The 21,122-nt window shown below is 41.2% G+C and overlaps 1 protein-coding gene across 1 annotated transcript in view; it reads left to right on the top strand.

Annotated features, from left to right (window-relative positions):
- MERTK (MER proto-oncogene, tyrosine kinase) overlaps positions 1–3,877 on the top strand; it is a 111,864-nt gene extending 107,987 nt beyond the window's left edge. Inside the window, exon 19 of the mRNA XM_077843310.1 lies at positions 2,810–3,877. Within this exon, the coding sequence (XP_077699436.1) occupies positions 2,810–3,323 (514 nt within the window). The 3' untranslated portion in view covers positions 3,324–3,877. The remainder of the gene's footprint in view (positions 1–2,809) is intronic.
- The last annotated feature ends 17,245 nt before the right edge of the window (positions 3,878–21,122 follow it).

The following is a 21,122-nucleotide window of genomic DNA, read 5'->3' as shown; positions in this document are numbered from 1 at the left end:
GAAAAGGTCAGAGATTATGATTCTTACTGAAGCAGGTAGAGGTCATGGATAGGAATGGGGGCTGTGGTGTTGGACAGACTTGAAGCTGCCACTGACCACGCAACATCAAGGAGTCTCTCTCCTTCCAACCCTCAGTAGTCCCATCTGTGAATGGGAATGCATTTCTTCTCCACAGAGCTGCTGCTGATCGAGCAGCGTCAGATGACTGAGGCTCATTAGCCCTCCACGCAGCTGGCACTTGCCAGAATGTTGTCCATGTCAGTGGCCCTGAAGCTGTGGCCACCCACACTCAAGGGCTCTCACTGCCCGAGCCTCACCGGCCACTGTCACAGCACAGCCCTCATGCCTCACACACCTGACCACCCCAACACCAACCTCCCAGGTTCTTTCATTGTGCTTCCCAGGGCCTGGAATGACAGCAGGTGAAGAGCCAGTCCTGACTCATGTATCTGCTGCTCATCTGCTCTAAGGACCCCAGGTCACACCCACCTTCTCCCTCTCAGAAACCCTGCTTTACTTACTGATCCATCCCTCCACTTCTACCTGAGGCAGCCAAGGACCTGAGCAGGAGGGAGATGGGAGTCATTGGTGGCTGAGTGGCACAGTGAGGATCAGACTCTGGCTCAGCCTGTAGAGACATGTGCAGCTCATGTGATGCCTACCTTTCAAGCATCACTTCCCTGAATAGATTTGAAGCACTGTGCCCAGCCATCTTCAGAGCCAGGGACAAAGCAGGTGCTTGACAAATATGGGTGAATTCATACACTTATAAATTTTGTAAATTTGTATGATTGCATCTTTTTAAACTCCTCTGTTAAGTAGTGGTAAAATACACATAACAAAACCATTTTTAAGTATACAGTTCAGTAGTGCTAAGTGTATTCACTTTGTTGTCCAACCATCACTACTCTCCATCTCCAGGACTCTTTTCATCACATGAAACTGAAAATCTATACCCATGAAACAACTCCCCATTCTCCCCTGCCTTCAGCCCGTGGCAACTGATAGGATTATCTCTTTTATAAAAATCTCAACAGAAAAATAAAAATGACCATTTACAAAGGAACTTCCAAACCTTTTTTTTTTCTTTTCACCCATAAAATTGAAATTACTAAACCTCACAGCCCCCCATTACTCTCCAGGCAAAGGCCTTCTTGTTCCTCTCCTTGGCCTGCTACTATGGCATCACCCTTTGGGGGAGCAGCTTAGACAACCACATGCTCACATGTCTGTAAAAGCCATGTTCATATTTTTAAGTACATCACAAAGTACTGCAAGTGAAAAAAAAAGTTTCAAAGTGATATTTCAACTTTTTTTTTTTTTTTTTTGCTAAAAAAATAATAGATTATTCAAATGCTTTCTCCTAAGACCTGGAAAAATTGATAGTAAGTTAAATAACACAGCACCTTGATGAAGAAATGGAAAGGAGAGTGTATCTCTAAGGACAGAATTCCTCAAAGCTCATTTCAGAGTACCAACAAACTAGGCTTTGTGGGGGAGAAAAAGGAAGTCATGCAAATTGATTTATACCATAAAGACTTTGAAAATGGAAACAAAAACTATTTGTCAAGTCTAAGTGGTCATCTGTTGAAGGTAAAACCAGGGAGAGTAAAAAGCACTCCGAAGCCTGATGTCCAAGTGAGAATCAGGATTATCAGAGAAGGGAATATGCCCCTGCTGCTACCTCAATGTCTTCTGTTCCTGGCTGGCTCCTTGGTAGACAGAGTGCTTTGCAGATCTCCACCTCCCAGAAGCATGCACAAGTGTCCATAGAGACTGCAAGAGTAAACAAGTGAAAAGATACCATTATATCTCTACATAGATGAGATCTGTATGTGTGTGAAGTACCACCTGCTGCTACAGTTAGCCAAAGTATCTACATCACGTGTTCAATGTAAACACGGGAATCGCATATTTATATTCATAAAATTGCATCTACTACGTGTGTGAGATGATTTAAATTTGGGTTGTTTTCTTATCAGCGACGTGAATATCAATTTCTCAAAACAAGAAAGAATCAAAATAAAAGAATAGTATAATTTACTCTCCATCTCTGGCCAGTAGTTCATAATTCAGTCATCTCTTTGTTTTATTGCATTCATGTAAATGTCTCTCCATTGTAATTCTTAATTATATTAGACACTGGGAATGAAGAAGCTACCCAGAAGAGAGAGTTATCTATACAGAACACAGCAGAGGGTGTCATGAGCCCCTGGGAGTAAGAGTTGTCCAGTCGGAGGCTGGTTCACATACTGCCCACACAGCCATGGCATCTGTGACATCCCTGAGTCCACTCTCATTTATATTGCAAAGTAACAATGATAGAGCTATTGAGATTAAATGTAGTGACACACACGGGGCACCTGGGTGGCTCAGTGGTTGAGCATCTGCCTTCGGCTCAGGTCGTGATCCTGGAGACCCAGGATAGAGTCCCACATCGGGCTCCCTGCATGGAGCCTGCTTCTCCCTCTGCCTGTGTCTCTGCCTGTGTGTGTGTGTGTGTGTGTGTGTGTGTGTGTGTGTGTGTCTCATGAATAAATAAATAAAATCTTAAAAAAAAAGTTAGATATAACTGCCACATATGTTCTGTATTCCTGGAGCCAGAGAATCCTATCACCTGCCTGTGGGACATTCATAAAATTTAAACAAATATTATCCACAAGGAAAACCTCAGTAATTCCCCAGAAGTAAAATTCCTGTGGATTAAAATGGGACAGAACCCAAGAATAGGTGAATACAAGGTACAGATTGCGCTAAGGACCCTGGATACTGGGCCAGAAAATAACTCACTCCTCTGTTATTCTTGTAGGTATGAAATCATGCATTCTTGCTGGAGAGCTGACCCCTTGGACCGACCTACCTTTTCAGTGTTGAGGCTGCAGCTAGAAAAGTTCTTGGAAAGTTTGCCTGAAGTTCAGGACAAAGCTGATGTCATTTACATCAACACACAGTTTCCCGAGAGCTGTGAGGACCCTGGAGAGGGCCCCGCACTTGCTCAGCTAGACATGAACATCGATGTGGACTCTATCATCGGTTCTTGTGCTCCCGGCGCTGCCGTCAGTGTGGTCACGGCAGAGGTTCACGAGAACAGAGCTCACGAGGAGAGGTACATCCTGAACGGGGGCAGTGAGGAATGGGGAGATCTGGCTTCTGCTGCTCCAGCAACAGGCACGACGGGAAAGAACTGTGTTTTACCAGAGGACAGACTTGTGAAGAATGGAGTCTCCTGGTCCCAATCAAGCACGCTGCCCTTGGGGAGCCCGTCACCAGATGGACTTCTATTTGCCGACGACTCCTCAGAAGACTCGGAAGTCCTCATATGAGGAGAGCCAAAAGAGACATTCACAACTCAAGAAAATTCTTCTGCTTTAGGAGAATCCCTATACACTCCATGTGTTTGGAACTTGTCTTCCTTACCAGTCAAGTGCCATGGCCCTAAAGCACCAGGTGAATGTTGTCAAGTAAGTCATCATTAAAAATACATAATATATATTTATTTAAAGAGAAGATACATATATATGTATATGCTGGGAAGAGACAAAGATCTATTTTAATAAAATGTGACTTACTTCACTTGCTTACCTTGCAGACCTAAAATTTCAGCTTTAATGGCCTTATCTCTACAGCTGTTCCCTGATGTTAACATTTGCACAGAGTCAGTGTTATTTTTTTTAAGTTCTTTTCTTTTTTCATGACTATTAAGCGTAAAAATAATTTGCAAAATGAAATGTTATATTTGACTTTGCTTCTGGTCTTATGAAAGATCTGATAATGTTACATGAATCATCTATTTGATAAGAATGATTTATTTAATATTTAAAGTTTTATAACTGATTAATTCTTTGATATGACTTCCTAATAAAATATGAAGGAGAAAGGATGGGTTGTACTTACTTGGAAAGATAGTGGTCACTGACCAGCAGCCTCTGTACCTTTGCAAATGAATTCCCTTATTGCCTGGCCCTCGATACAATCGTTTTGACCAATCTTAGCATTTTTCTAGAAGAGATATGGAAAAAAAGCACTCCAGAATCTAAAGATGAAGAACAAAAAATATTGAAAAGTATGATCTGGGTGGATAGATTTAAAATAACTTGTAGAAGACAGTCTGGCAGGTGGAGTGCTTCTCTGCGTGGGAGTCACAACTTGCAGGAGATAGACATGGGTAGTGGGCATGGTACACCCTTGCTTACAACTCAGCACCTCTGAGTTCACATCCAGGCTCTGCTGCATCTTGACAGCCATTGTTCTTGAGCACTTGCTATGCTTCAAGCACTTTCCCTGAACTGCCCTATTTAATCTGTATATCATTACCATGGGTACTAATGCCATCATCACGTATGGGCCAGGAAACCGAGGCTGGAGACTTTGAGTAACCTGCTGTAGCCCACAGCTAGAGAAAGGTGCAGCCAGAATTTCAGAACCAAGTAATCTAATTCTGGCTGGCTCTGCGTGTGATTTGGGGTTTGCTCCAGAGCCTCTTGACCTTTTAATTTTATCTAATAAACACATAGGAAATACTTACTATGTGGCTATGCACAGTACTCATTTCATCCCAGTAACAACCCCAGCAGGTAGGTACTGCTACTATTATCTCCACTTCACAGATGGGCAGGCTAAGGCAGAGACACCCTAACTTACTCTGCTGGTGAAAGCAGTAGACTGATGCAGTGTAAGCATTGATCCCTTGGGCCTCTTGCTCCTCACTTGGCGAGCAGCCTCACTCAAACTACCATAGCTTATGAAGATCAGCGTGTGTACTGGGCCCAGAGGTGAGGCCCCCAAGCCTGGGTCCTAGTCCTGGCTGGCTGCCAACTAGAAGCTCCAGTCTCCAACATGAGCCAACTTCACTGTTACCGTGAAATGCTCCATACAAGAAAGTTCTGGGGCTCCTGGGTGGCTCGTTGGTTAAGCATCTGCCTTCGGCTCAGATCATGAACCTAGGGTCCTGGGATCAAGTCCCACATCAAGCTCCCTGCTCAATGGGGAGCCTGCTTCTCCCTTGCCCTCTGCCCCTTCTACCTGCTCATGCTGTCTTGCACACACATGTGTGTGCACTCTCTCTCCCTCTCAAATAAATAAATAAAATCTTTAAAAATATTTTTAAAATAGTGAAAAAAGTTCTGAGGGTTTGAAAAGGATCTGCACTGTTGTAGAAAATGCCAGCATCACATTTTAACATTTTATCAGTGAAAAAAAAAAAAAAAAAAAAAAACACACACAAAAAAAACAAAAAGGCTGTTAGAACCTATAAAGATAATTTCTACTGTTAGAAATTTTGGAATGGTTGTTTAAAAAAAGTGAATAAAAAATTTTATATCACCTACTTGTGCAAAGTTTCTTATTGATGGAGACTATCAAGAATGTGAATAGTTCATCATTAAATTCTTGGTCAGGCACTGACCAGCTTGTTCAAGCAAGAAAACCCAATATAGAAAAGTATGTTCACATCCATAAGATAAATAAGCAAATTGGAAAACTGTTATTTGGGGCACCTAGATTGCTCGGTCCATTAAGCATCAGCCTTCCACTAAGATCATGATCCCAGGGTCCTAGGATCGAGCCCTGCATCAGGCTCTGTTTGGCAGGGAACCTGCTTCTCCCTCTCCCTGTCTGCGGCTCTGCCTACTTGTGCGCTCTCTGTCAAATAAATAAAATCTTAAAAAAAAAAAAAAAGCATTGAAAAACCTGTTATTCAGAAGTTTCATATAAATTTAATATGAAATATCTAAATTAATATACTTTGTGCTTTATATTTCTGGCTTTAACTGTACAGTATAAACAGATAATAAATAGCTCATTGAATGCCCACAGCCCCCCAAATCCTGCCCAGTTGGCTCAGTATGTGCCATGTGGCCTGAAGAGGGCTGAGCAGCCTAGACCGGTTCTGCTACAGAAGAGCGTGGAGAAGTAAGCATGCTGAGGCTTCTGGCTTTTCTAGAGACATCAACACAGTAGAGAAACTCACTTGGTCTCCAACCCACCATAATGCACCGGGCTCTTGATTAAATGGAATGCCGGGGCAGCGCCTTCCCTTCCCTGCTTTCTTTTCTCAAGAGGTAAATGAAGCTGCACTGTCATTATTCAGACACTTCCGATCTCCTCACTGAGAACTTTGGAACCACGGTGGTTCTTTTTAGCCACATTCGAATGTTTAGAAGTTCTGAAAGAACTAACTTTCAGAGGACCCAATCATTGGGAAACTCATACCATCTCCTGAGCATGAACTGAAAAATAGCCTTTTTAATTCTCTTGTAAAAATTCAAATTGCTTTTGTAAGGTGGCCCTTATGGGCAAAAAACGGGGAAGAGAAAACAAACAAACTGGGTCATTGTCTTCAGCCGGCTGGGACAGGGCTGGGGAGGCCAAGAGGGCAAGAGAAATAACAAATACCAGAAATACTCATGACCTACAGGTTGGGACGAGCTCTGCCTCTGCCTCATGAGGGTTTTTCTTGCCCACCCCACCCCACTCCCTCCTTCCATTTCTTCCCTTCCTTTCCTAAGTAGAAAGGAGAAGTGAAGATCAGAGCCTCATGAGCTGGGTCACACAGCCAAGGGCAAAGGCTGGACAGGAACCAGTCTTGTGAGCACTCCTTGGGCAGTCTGGGCAGGTCACTCGGCTCCCCTGGAGCCCAAGTTTCAGTAAGTGTACAGTAAAAACAGCAATCCCCTCTCCTGCAACCCCCTGGGTGGTTCCGTAGGAAGGGGAGGAGGCAAGGTCTTTGAAAGAGTTTTGTTTGTACTTAGTAGAGGCCTTTCCCGATTACAAGCTTCTCCTGGTTTCATTTTTTATGCAGTACAAACTCACCATTTGTCATATTAGAAATACTTTCCCTGATTTGTTATTAGCTCCCCCCAAAATAACACAAACTCACTCAAAAATAAAAGAATTTCATCATTGCCAGGGATACACACAGGTGAGGAAGTTGGCAGAGTGAAAGGAGCTGGGCCATCATCCCTCGACACAGATGGCTCTTGGGCTCAGAGGCAGGCCACTCCCTATGCCCTGATGCCCAGAGGTTCCTCTCTTATCCATCTCATCCTGGAGTTTGGTTCTTACGAGCCTCAGTGCTCATCCATCTCCATAAATGGGTGACGGCAAGCAGTAGTGGCCTTGTCAACAAGATTCGGGGACCTGAGATGGGTCCAAGTGCCGTCCAGGGATGGGGAAACTCTCCCTTTGCCTCCATGACCCCAGACCAAGCAGAAGTTGCTGCTCAGGAAACGGGCCAAACCACAGTTTCTTATCTTGCAAATCAGATTGACTGTGGCCAGACTAATCCTGACTCATGAAAGTTAAGACCTTTTTGACTTCTCCTGGTCAATGGCAAAAACAAGTGGGAACTTCTGCTGAGTCAGTGGGAAAATAAATGACCCAAAAATAAACCAGCTATGACAGCAACTTAACTTCTCTAAAGACATTTAGTTACCTTGGATGACAAATGGAAAAAAGGGAAGTTTTGTTTTCTTTAATGAACATTTCAGGATTGATTACATGATGTTTCTATATGTAGATTTTACCTTCTCTTAAAAAGCTCCCAGAACAGAAATAAAACTGCCCTTCTTTTTAATGTAAGCATGTCTAAATTACCTAAATTAATTGTATTTAAATATAATGAGGGGCACCTGGGTGGCTCACTCGTTTAAGCATTGGACTCTTGGTTTCAGCTCATGTCATGATCTCAGGGTCCTGGGATCAAGCCCCATGTTTGGCTCCGAGCTCAGTGCAGAGTCTGCTGATCCTCCCCCTCGCCCTCTGTTCCTCTCCAACTCCCCAGTCCACCCCACATGTTCTCTTTCTTTCAAATAAATAAAATCTTTAAAACAAACAAAAACTTTTTAAAGAAATGTAATGATTATTTCTAAAAGCTGTAACCCAAAGACCACACTACACTTCAGAATATTTTCATGTACAATGTGTTCTATTAAAATGAGATTCCATATATAGATATTTGAAAGAGCAACTTGATTGTTCTCTATATTAACCCTTCCTACTTCTTAAGACATACGAATATTAAATTAATTAATGGATTTATTGAGACTGCAGAGTTATAAATTCTAAACAAGGCAGTGTTTTTAAACAACAGTCCTATGACTGTTTATCAGTCAGTTTATAATCAGTTTATCCACTTACTAATATTCACTGAGAAGAAGGCTCTTTTCTGAACTCTGGGATTTGCAAAGAACAGCCTTGCTGTCTTTAATAACAGTCCAGAGGAGGGAACACAGGGCTTCAAATGAATACTTTCTTTTAAAAAGAATATTCCTCAGAATGCTCTGACTTGCACATTTTGTTGAAGCCAAGCCTGCAGAGCTGATGTTTAGACTCTAACAAACATCAGAACTAGAGAGCAAGTGCTTTCCCTGGAAGCAGGCTCTAAGGCCCTGCCCAGTAAAATTTAAAATTAAAAGGCCACCCATTGGAGTTTCAAAACCAAAATTCCATTATGCCACAATGATCTGAGTAGTTCAAAGGAATGTGGACTGCTGCCTTAACTCCACGAGTCCTGATTTGTTCTTTTAACATAATTTCTCCAAAGATAGAAAATAATTTCTTGTCACACGAATCTGTAGTTCTCTAAATCTTTTTCTTCCTGTACATCACATTAGAATATTTCTAATGATCTATCTTCAAATTTGCTGATGCCATGGGACGTCTGGATGGCTTACCAGTTGAACATCTGCCTTTGGCTCAGGGTGTGATCCCAGAGTTCCGGGATCGAGTCCCACAGTGGGCTTCCTGCATGGAGCCTACTTCTCCCTCTGCCTATGTCTCTGCCTCTCTCTCTGTGTCTCTCACGAATAAATAAATAAACTCTTTTAAAAAAATTTGCGGGGGATCCCTGGGTGGCGCAGCGGTTTGGCGCCTGCCTTTGGCCCGGGGCGCGATCCTGGAGATCTGGGATCGAATCCCAGTCAGGCTCCCGGTGCATGGAGCCTGCTTCTCCCTCTGCCTGTGTCTCTGCCTCTCTCTCTCACTGTGTGCCTATCATGAATAAATAAAAATTAAAAAAAAAATAAATAAAAAAAAATAAAAAAAATAAAAAATAAAAAATAAAAAAATTTGCGGAACACCTGGGTGGCTCAGCAGTTGAGCATCTGCCTTTGGCCCAGGGTGTGATTCTGGAGTCTCAGGATCCAGTCCCACATCAGGCTCCCTGCATGGAGCCTGCTTCTCTCTCTGCCTATGTCTCTGCCTCTCTTTCTGTGTGTCTCTCATGAATAAATAAATAAAATCTTAACTTCTATTCTAAAAATAGAATAATTAAATAATAATAATAATAATAAAGTGCTTTCCAGGGGCACCTGGGTGACTCTAGTTGAGTGTCTGCCTTTGGCTCAGGTCGTGATCCTGGGGTTCTGGGACTGAGTCCCACATCAGGCTACCCACGGGGAGCCTGCTTCTCCCTCTGCCTATGTCTCTGCCTTTCTCTCTGTATCTCTCATAAATAAATAAATAAAATCTTTAAAAAATAATAAAATACAAAGTACCTTCCAGGTAGGAGACTTTAGTTTTGTCTGGTACCTATCAAATCATTCTGAACACCTTCTAGATAGCTATCACATCATTCTGAATACCTGTGAACTCAACCAGAGATCTAAGAGAAGAATTGCTGCAGTTCTACAAATAGAAAAGCAGGCACTTTCTGCAAGAAAGACAAGATGGAAATATTCACCTCAAAAAAGAGGACAAGAGGCAGTGCTGACTGCCAGGGACCTAATCACTATGGATATAAGATGTCAGAACTAGAGTTAAAAATAACAATTATAAAGATACTAGCTGGGTTTGAAAAAAAGCATAGAAGACACTAGAGATTCCCTTTCTGGAGAAACAAAAGACTAAAATCTAATCAAGTCAAAATTAAAAAGGCTATTAATGAGATGAAATAAAAAATGGAGGCTCTAACGTCTAGGATAAATGAGGCAGAAGAGAGAATTAGTGATATAGTAGACAATATGATGGAGAATAAAGAAGCTGAGAAAAAGATACACAACTATTAGATTACAAAGGAAGAATATAAAGGATAGGTGACACCGTTAAACAAAATAATATTAGAATAATTGGAATCCTAAAAGAGATAACAGAGAGAGGGGAAGAAGGTATATTGGAGCAAATTATAGCTGAGAACTTCCCTAGTCTGGGGAAGGAAACAGGCATTCAAGTCCAGGAGGCACAGAGAACCCCCCCTCAAAATCAATAAAAATAGGTCAACACTGTGACCTATAATAGTGAAGCTAACAAATCTCAGAGACAAAGAGAATATCCTGAAAACAACTAGGGACAAGAAGTCTGTAACCTACAAAGGTAGGAACATTAGACTGGCAGCAGACCTATCCACAGAGACCTGACCAGCCAGAAAGGACTGACATGATATATTCAGAGTGCTAAATGAGAAAATCATGCAGCCAAGAGTACTTTATTCAGCAAGGCTGTCATTCAAAATAGAAGGAGAGATAAAAAGCTTCCAGAAACTAAAAGAATTTGTGATCACTAAACTAGCCCTGCAAGAAATATTAAAGAGGATCCTTGGGATCCCTGGGTGGCTCAGTGGTTTAGTGCCTGCCTTCGGCCTAGGGTATGATCCTGGGATCCTGGGATCAAGTACCGCGTCGGGTTCCCTGCATGGAGCCTGCTTCTCCCTCTACCTGTGTCTCTGCCTCTCTCTCTACCTGTGTCTCTCATGAATAAATAAATAAAATCTTAAAAAAAAAAAAAAAAAGAGGATCCTTTAGGTGAAGAGAGAGCCCAAAAGTAACATAGACCAGAAAGGAAGAGAGACAATACACAGAAATAGTGACTTTACAAGTAATACAATGGCACTAAATTTATATCTGTCAGTAGTTACTCTGAATGTAAATGGGCTAAATTCCCAAATCGAAAGACACAGGATATCAGGTTGGATAAAAAAACAAGACCCATTGAGACGCTGTCTGTTTCAAGAGACTCATTTTAGACTGAAGATACCTCCAGATTGAAAGTGAGGGGTTGGAAAACCATTTATCATGCTAATGGACATCCAAAGAAGGCTGGGGTGGCAATCCTTATATCAGACAAATTAGATTTTAATCCAAAGACTGTAATAAGAGATGAGGAAGGCCACTATATCATAATTAAAGGGTCTATCAAATAACAAGATCTAACAATTGTAAATATTTATGCCCCTAATATGGGAGCAGCCAATTATATAAGTCAATTAATCATAGAATTAAAGAAATACATTGATAATAATACAATAATAGCAGGCAATTTTAACACCCCACTCACTGCAATGAACAGAACATCTAAGCAGAAGATCAACAAGGAAACAAGGGCTTTGAATGACACATTGACCAGATGGACTTCACAGATATATTCAGAGCATTCCATCCTAAAGAAATAAAATTCACATTCTTCTCAAGTGCACAAGGAACATTCTCCAGAATAGACCACATACTGGGTCACAAATTAGGCCTTAACTGATACCAAAAGATTGGGATCATTCCCTCATATTTTCAGACCACAATGTTTTGAAACTTGAACTCAATTACAAGAGGAAATTTGAAAAGAATTCTAATACATGCAGGTTAAAAAGCATCCTATTAAAGAAAGAATGGGTCAACCAGGATATTAAAGAAGAATTTTTTTAATTCATGGGAACAAATGAAAATGAAAACACAACTGCTCAAAACTTTTAGGAAGTAGAAAAGGTGGTCCTACGAGGGAAGTATATAGCAATACAAGCCTTTCTCAAGAACCAAGAAAGATCTCAAATACACCACCTAACCTTACATCTAAAGGAGCTGGAGAAAAAACAGCAAATAAAGCCTAAACCCAGCAGGAGAAGGGAATTAATAAAGCTTAGAGCAGAAATCAATGAAAGAGAAACCAAAAGAACAGTAGAACAGACCGACAAAACTAGAAGCTTATTCTTTGAAAGAATTAATAAGTTCGATAAACCCCTGGCCAGACTTATCAAAAAGAAAAGAGGAGGGCCCAAATAAATAAAATTATGAATGAAAGAGGAGAGGTCACAACCAATATTGAAGAAATACAAACAACTGTAAGAACTACACGCCTAATTTGTTGGCATATGAGCAATCTGGAAGAAATGGACGCATTCCTAGAGACATATAAACTAATAAAATTGAAACAGGAAGAAATAGAAAACCTAAACAGACCCATAACCAGCAAGAAAATTAAAGCAGTCATCGAAAATCTCCCAACAGGGATGCCTGGTGGCTCAGCAGTTGACCTTTGGCTCAGGGCGTGATCTTGGAGTCCAGGGATCGAGTCCCACATCGGAGTCCCTATACAGAGCCTGCTTCTCCCTCTGCCTATGTCTCTGCCTCACCCTCTGTGTGTCTCTCATGAATAAATGAATAAAAAATCTTCTTAAAAAATCTCCCAACAAACAAGATTCCAGGGCTGGATGGCTTCCCAGGGGAATTCTACCAAACATTTGAAGAAGAATTAATACCTATTCTTCTGAAACTGTTTAAAAAAAATAGAAATGGAAGGAAAACTTCCAAACTCTTTCTATGAGGCCAGCATTACCCTGATCCCAAAACCAGACAGAGGCCTCACCAAAAAGAATTACAGACCAATATCCCTGATGAACATAGATGCAAAACTTCTCACCAAGACATGCCAATAGGATCCAACAGTACATTAACAGGATTATTCACCACCACCACCAAGTGGGATTTATTCCTGGGCTGCAAGGGTAGTTCAACATCTACAAATCAATCAGTGTGATATACCACATTAACAAAAGAAAAGACAAGAACGATATGATCCTCTAAATAGATGCAGAAGAAGCATTTCACAAAGTATAACATTGTTTCTTGATTAAAACTCCTCACAATGTAGGAATAGAGGAAACATACCTCAATGGGGAAAACTAATGGGGAAAACCTGAGAGCTTTTCTCCTAATGTCAGGAACATGACAAGGATGTACAGTCTCACCACTCTTCAACATAGTACTAGAAGTCTTAGCCTCAGAAATCAGACAACAAAAAGAAATAAAAGGCATTCAAATTGGCTAAGAAGCCAAACTCTCACTCTTCACAGATGACATGATATTCTATATGGAAAACCCAAAAGACTCCATCCCAAAATTGCTAGAACTCATACAGGAATTCAGCAACATGGCAGAATACAAAACCAATGCACAGAAATCAGTTGCATTTCTCTACACTAACAATGAGATAGAAGAAAGAGAAATTAAGGAGTAGATCTCACTTACAATTGCACCCAAAACCATAAGATACCTAGGAATAAAGCTAACCAAAAAGCCAGAAGGATCTGTACTCAGAAAACTATAGAACACTCATGAAAGAAATTGAAGAAGACACAAAGAAATGGAAAAATGTCCCATGCACATGGATTGAAAGAACAAATATTGTTAAGATGTCTATGCTATCTAGAGCAATCTATACATTCAATGCAATCCCTATCAAAATGCCATCAACTTTTTTCACAGAGCTGAAACAAACAATCCTAAAATTTGTATGAAACCAGAAAAGACCCCGAATAGTCAAAGGAATGTTGAAAACGAAAACCAAAGCTGGTGGCTACCACAATTCCAGACTTCAAGCTCTATTAGAAAGCTGTAATTATCCAGACAGTATGGTACTGGTACAAAAACTGACACATAGATCAATGGAACAGAATAGAGAACCGATAAATGGACCTTCTGCTCTATGAGCAACTAATCTTTGACAAGCAGGAAAGACTATCCAATGGAAAAAGGACAGTCTCTTCAACAAATGGTGTTAGAAAAGTTGGACAGCCACATGCACAAGAATGAAACTGGGCCATTTTCATTCCAATGAAAATGGATGAAAGACCTAAATGGGAGACAAAAACCCATCAAAATCCTAGAGGAGAACAAAGGTAGCAACCTCTGTGACCTCGGCCACAAAAAATTCTTGCTAGACATGCCTCCAAAGGCAAGGGAAACAAAGGCAAAACTGAACTATTGGGACTTCATCAAGATAAAAAGCTTTTGCAAAGCAAAGAGTCAACAAAACCAAAAAACAACTGGCAAAATGAGAGAAGATACTTGCAAATGTCTTATCAGATAAAGGGCAATCAATGAAGAACTTATCAAACTCAACACCCAAAGAATAATCCAACCAAGAAATGGGTAAAAGACATGAACAGACTTTTATTTAAAGAAGATATACAAATGGCCAACAGACATATGAAAAAATGCTCAACATCACTTGCTATCAGGGAAATCCAAATCAAAACCACAATAAGTTACCACCTCACAGCAGTCAGAATGGCTAAAATGAAGAAGTCGGGAAAGGACAGATGTTGACAAGGATGTGGAGAAAGGGGAACCCTCTCCCCTTGGTGGGAATGCAAGCTGCTGCCACCACTCTGGAATACAGAATGGAGGTTCCTCAAAAAGTTGAAAAAAGGGATCCCTGGGTGGCTCAGTGGTTTAGCACCTGCCTTTGGGCCAGGGCGCGATCCTGGAGACCCGGGATCGAATCCCACGTCGGGTTCCCGGTGCATGGAGCCTGCTTCTCCCTCTGCCTGTGTCTCTGCCTCTCTCTCTCTCTCTCTCTCTGTGTGACTATCATAAATAAATAAAAATTAAAAAAAAAATAAAAAGTTGAAAAAAGAGCTACCCTATGACCCAGCAATTGCAGTACTGGGTATTCATCCATCCCAAAGATAGAAATGTAATGATCCAATGTTTATAACAGCAATATCCATAGTAACTATGGAAAGAGTCTAGACAGGTGAATAGATAAAGTAGATATGATATACATATTCAATGGAATACGGCTCAGCCATCAAAAAGTCAGAGCTTGCCATTTGCAATGACGTGGATGGAACTAGAGGATATTATGCTAAGCAAAATAAGTTAGAGAAAGAATTATATGATATCACTCATATGTGGACTTTAAGAAACAAAACAGGATTATAGGAGAAGGGAGGGAAAAATAAAATGAGTGAAACCAGAGAGGGAGACAAATCATAAGAGACTCTTTTTAAAAATATTTTTATTTATTTATTCATGAAAGACACAGAGAAAGAGAGGCAGAGACACAGGCAGAGGGAGAAGCAGGCTCCATGCAGGGAACCCAATGTGGGACTCAATTCTGGGGCCCCAGGATCACACCTTGGGCTGAAGAAAGGCGCTAAACTGCTGAGCCATTCAGGGATCCCTAAGAGACTCTTAATCATAGAAAATAAACAGGGTTGATGGAGGGGAGAGGAGTAGGGGGACGGGGTAACTGGGTGATGAACAGTAATGAGGGAAGGTCATATAATGTTCACTGGGTGTTATATAAGACTGATGAATTGCTGAAATCTACTTTTGAAGCTAATACTCTTAATGTTAATTCATTGAGTATCAATTAAAAAAATTTTTAAATAATAAGGTGACTTTCATTTAGGCAAGATATAGTTATTTTTTACATCAATCTGACATCACTTTCTTTTAATTAAGATAATTAGAGCATTGGCATCTGATATAATTATTGATATGGTTGGGATTCAGGCAACCATCTTGCCTTTTGTTTCGTATTTGTCCTATCCTTTATTGCCTTTATCTTCTTTTTCTGTCTTCTTTTGGAATAATCAAATAGTTTAATGAATCCATTTTATTTCCCATCAATTTTTGTTCTTCTGGCGATTATCTCAAGATTTATAGCTGTGTGCTTAACTTATCACAGTCTCTGTTCAGGAGATATATCATTTAAAGTAGAGTATAAAAGCCAATCAATAATGTACTTCCATTTCTCCCCTCCTAGGCTTTATACTATTGTTGCATGGTTTTTATTTCACATGTGTGATAAACCAAAAAATAGTGTTATTATGTTTCTTTAAATAGTAAAATATCCGTTAATGGTATTTCAATAAGAAAATATCTTATATATTTACATGTTGTTATCATTTCCACTACTCTTTATTCCTTTGTGTAAATCCAGCCTTCCATCTGGAATCATCGTCTGGTTATTTCTTCTCAAGCTGATCTTCTCATGAAGAATTCCTTAAGCTTTTATAGATCTGAAAATGACTATTTCTCATTTGTTTTTGAAAGATATTTCTGCTGAGTATTGATTTCTAGATTGAAAGATTTTTTTCTTTCAATACTTTTTAAAAAGTTTCTCCGTTGTCTTCTTGTTTGTATTGTTTGATATGAAATTTATGTTATTATCTCTTCGTTTCTTTGTAAGATGTTCCTTCTCTGTCTTTTAAAAAAATTTTCTCCTCTTAATGTCTCATATTTTCCTGATTCTTTGCCTACCTGGTGATCTTTAATTGGATGACAGACATTGTGATTTGACCTTCTAAGGTGCTGGAGATTTTTTTATATACCTATAAATATATTGGGCTCTGTTCTAGGACACAGTCACTTGGAAACTATTTGACCTTTTGGGTCTTGCTCTTAAGATTTGTTAATTGGACTCAAGAGCTTTGCTTTATCTAGGACTAATTAGTCTCCACCATTGGGGCAAAAAACTTTTGAGTACTCTAGACAATTCCCTATAAATTATGAAATTTTCTAGGTTAGCTGATCAGACTAGGCCCTTTCCCCAGCCTCTTCTGGTACTGTTCCTTCTTATTCTTTTTGGTGAATCTTTTTTTGGCCTCAGGCAGGTTTTTCATATGTAGAGACTGATCAGTTCTTGCTGAAGATTTGAGGAAGACCATCTCCAGATCTCAAGATCCCCTTGTACAGCTTCCTCCTCTCCATACTCAGTCCTACAAACTAGCTGTGTCACTCACATTGGATCCCAGATTAGTCTTCTAAACTCTGATAATCTGCCAGGCTGTGCTTTGGTTTCTCCTCCCTATATTTTGGCCTGGAAACTTTCTCAAGCTAATAAGCTGGACCAATCATAAGACCCATCTCCTTCTCCCCTCCCCTTTAGAGATCATTGTCCATTGCCTGATGTCTGGTGTCTTGAAAACTGCTGTTTCATATATATGGCCTGCTTATTGTTGTTTTAAGTGGGAGGATAAATTTGGTCCCTACTGCTTCATCTAGCGGGTGTCTCTAACGTACTTTCTCCAAATTTTTTATTATGGAAAATGTGCAACTTACACAAAAGTAGGCAGGATAGTCATTTAAATGCCCATGTACCCATCTCCAAATTTTAGAAAATGATCAACTCATGGCCAATCTTGTTTTTTCTGTGTCCTCACTTCTCTCACTCTGGTATTATCTGAAAGCAAATACCAGACATTGTGCAAACTTACGCTGTTATATCAGCGTCAGTGTCCTGCCCGTATTTCTCCTGTCCTTTCACTTCAGTGTGCCTGACCTGACTCTAGCTCTCATGTTCTTCATCTCTTTGCTTAAAGGCTTTCCTTAAAAGTGGGGGAGAACTACTGTGCCCTGCTCGCAGTAGGCTAGAACTGCCAGTGTCATTGGTGCCCTCCCAGGGACAGACCCTAACCAAGGACAAATGGGCATGAAGATATAAATATCTCAGCTCCTTATTCCCTTGTGTGAGATGATTCTGAGGCATGGGCTTCACACTTTTCTCATAAGTTTCTCAATGGAATAACATTCCTTTTGCCCACAGGAGTAGCCGATGTGATAATGCCCCCTTTATTATCTGTATCCCCTTTCTGTCACATTTGCTTACTCTCTGAATCAGTTTTCCGAGACTGCCGTAACAAAGTACCAGACTGGGTAACCTAACATAATTTATTTTCTCATGATTCTAGAAGCTAGAAGTCTGACATTAAAGTGTCAGAGTTCAAATGTCAGCAGGGTTGGTTTCTTCTGAACCTCTCTCCTTGGCTTTCAGATGACTGTCTTCTCCCCATGTCTTCACATAGGGTGTGTGTGTATTCATGGGTGTGTGTGCATGTCCTAATCTCTTCTTATAAAGATACCAGTCATACTGGAGTAGGGCCCAGCTATACAACCTCATTTTTACCTTAATGACTTCTTTTAATGCCCCATTTCCAAATACAGTCACATTCTGTTGGTATTGGGAATTAAGACTTTAGCATATGAATTTTTGGGGAAAAATTCAGCCCATAACATGCCCCTATTGGTGTTTCCTGCATCACTCAAATGATCTACTTCTACTCAAATCTTTATTTTGGGGACTGCTTCTGGGCAAACTCAAATGAAGGAAATCTCTAAAAGATAAAGGATTCTTGGGATGCCTGTGTGGTTCAGTGGTTGAGCATCTGCCTTTGGCTCAGGTTGTGATCCTGGAGGCCTGGGATCAAGTCCCACATCAGGCTCCCCTTGGAGAGCCCGCTTCTCCCTCTGCCTATGTCTCTGTCTCTCTCTCTGTGTCTCTCATGAATAAATTTTAAAAATCTTAAAGATAAAGGACTCTTGAAAAAAATAATCAAATTACCCCCATACAATCTTGATATCCATGCTTCAAGGCTTTACTTGTTCTGCCTTGTATAATTGGCTTTTTTACATGTACACATCTTTTTACATTTTTACATCCTCACAGTGATGGCAGGAACTATGCTGCATTGTTTTTATCCCTATCCATGCAGTGCCTTCAATGCAGGAGATACCAATGCTGCTTAATTTGCGGAGTTAATGAGATTAGTTCTAATCTGCCTTGGAAACTAGGCTTTAATAGTATAGCCACAAAACCTAAATGACAAAAGTATTTGTACTTTAATAATGTAAAATCCTGGGACTCCTGGGTGGCTCAATGGTTGAGCTTCTGCCCCCATGGCTCAGGGTGAGATCCTCAGGTACATCGGGCTTCCTGCAGGGAGCCTGCTTCTTCCTCTCCCTGTGTCTCTGCCTCTCTCTGTGTGTCTCTCATGAATAAATAAATAATATCTTTAAAAAAATAATGTAAAATCCTTGCTGAATCCATTACCGGCAATCTGTACAAATGTACAACATCCAGAACTGAGGCACACAATATTTGTTGGTTAAATTAAGGTTTTAATTATTTAAATTAGAGGTAAATATAACATCATCAACTGAAGTTGGAAGCTGAAAACTCTTTATTATGAAGACAGTTATTGTACACAGGAGTTTAGAGAAAATATCTTCGAACTGTTACTGCCACCTACTGATGAGTATAGGCCAGTGTTCCAGAAACCTATCTCTCAGGGCTTTTGAATTTTGATGGTTGTATAAGGGGCCTATATGAAGCACTAGTAAACGATAAATCTGACACAATAAAAAATATCTATATATAATCACAAGTTTCTTGTGAAAAGGAACTATTCAGTCTTCATATTTATATACACACATGAGCCTCAACTCAAACTCTGGACCTGACCCTCAGTAATTACTAGTTGAATAAGTGACTAGGGTGACTGATAAGGCAGAGAGAGCCTCGTGACTATAAATCAATCCTATTTTACGTTATAACTATATTAATCCAAGACTACATTCTTCCTCTGGACGTTACTTACATTTGATAATAAAGTAGTTCTCTTTGGGCAGCCCCGGTGGCGCAGCGGTTTAGCGCCACCTGCAGCTCAGGTCGTGATCCTGGAGACCCGGGATGGAGTCCCACGTCAGGCTCCCTGCATGGAGCCTGCTTCTCCCTCTGCCTGTGTCTCTGCCTCTCTCTCTCTCTGTCTCTCATGATAAATAAATAAAATCTTAAAAAAAATTTTTTTAAAAAGTAGTTCTCTTTGACTGCAAGCTTTCAAAGACGAAAATGCTGGGCGAAGTACACAATAAGACGGATGTAAGCCCTGCCCCTTTTAGCTTTAAGTAATCAGGCGGCTTTATTTGTCTGAAAATTGCTGTGTACCGACGTTATGCTTACAACACGATGCCTTGGGTTCAAGGGGCCCTGATCTCAAAGTACTTTCCAGACCACCGTCCACGAATTTAGAGAACAATCGATGGGAACACTGGGGTAGGGGCACGTGCAGAGGATGCAAGAAAGTGAGATACAAGAAGCAGAACTTTTAAAAAAATTTTATTTATAAATTTATTTTTATTGGTGTTCAATTTGCCAACATATAGAATAACACCCAGTGCTCATCCCATCAAGTGCCCCCCTCACCCAGTCACCCCCACCCCCCACCCACGTCTCCTTCTACCACCCCTAGTTCATTTCCCAGAGTTAGGAGTCTCTCATGTTCTGTCTCCCTTTCTGATATTTCCCACTCATTTATTCTCCTTTCCCCTTTATTCCCTTTCACTATTTTTTATATTCCCCAAATGAATGAGACCATACAATGTTTGTCCTTCTCCGATTGACTTACTTCACTCAGCATAATCCCCTCCAGTTCCATCCAAGTTGAAGCAAATGGTGGGTATTTGTCGTTTCTAATGGCTGAGTAATATTCCATTGTATACATAAACCACATCTTCTTTATCCATTCATCCTTCGATGGACACGGAGGCTCCTTCCACAGTTTGGCTATTGTGGACATTGCTGCTATAAACATGGGGGTGCGGGTGTCCCGGCGTTTCACTGCATCCGTATCTTTGGGGTAAATCCCCAACAGTGCAATTGCTGGGTCGTAGGGCAGGTATATTTTTAACTCTTTGAGGAACCTCCACACAGTTTTCCAGAGTGGCTGCACCAGCTCACATTCCCACCAACAGTGCAAGAGGGTTCCCCTTTCTCCACATCCTCTCCAACATTTGTGGTTTCCTGTCTTGTTAATGTTCCCCATTCTCACTGGTGTGAGGTGGGATCTCATTGCGGTTTTGATTTGTATTTCCCTTATGGCAAGTGATGCAGAGCATTTTCTCATGTGCGTGTTAGCCATGTCTAGGTCTTCCTCTGTGAGATTTCTGTCTTTTGCCCATTTCATGATTGGATTGTTTCTTTGCTGTTGAGTTTAATAAGAGCAGAACTTTCACACGAAACCATCCCATACTCTCCTCTAAGCATCGAACCACAGGCACTGAGCAATCTGGGACCTGAGTTTTCCGCCTCAGGCTGGCCCCGCCTCCCGGCCCGCCCCTCCCACTCCGGAGGCCCCGCCCCGAGCCCGCCTCTCCCCCGGCCCCGCCCCCAATCTGGCCCCGCCCCCCTCCCGCTCCGGCCCAGCCCCGAGGCCCGCCTCTCCCCCGGCCCCGCCCCCAATCTAGCCCGCCCCCCCACTCCGGAGGCCCCGCCCCGAGCCCGCCTTCCCCGGCCCCGCCCCCAATCTGGCCCCGCCCCTCCCTCCCGCTCCGGCCCAGCCCCGAGGCCCGCCT

Source organism: Canis aureus, chromosome 12 (assembly GCF_053574225.1).
Source record: "Canis aureus isolate CA01 chromosome 12, VMU_Caureus_v.1.0, whole genome shotgun sequence".
In the NCBI taxonomy this organism is placed as follows: domain Eukaryota; kingdom Metazoa; phylum Chordata; class Mammalia; order Carnivora; family Canidae; genus Canis; species Canis aureus.
The sequence above is the reverse complement of the archived record's forward strand: the minus strand, read 5'-3'. Positions and strand labels throughout refer to the sequence as shown.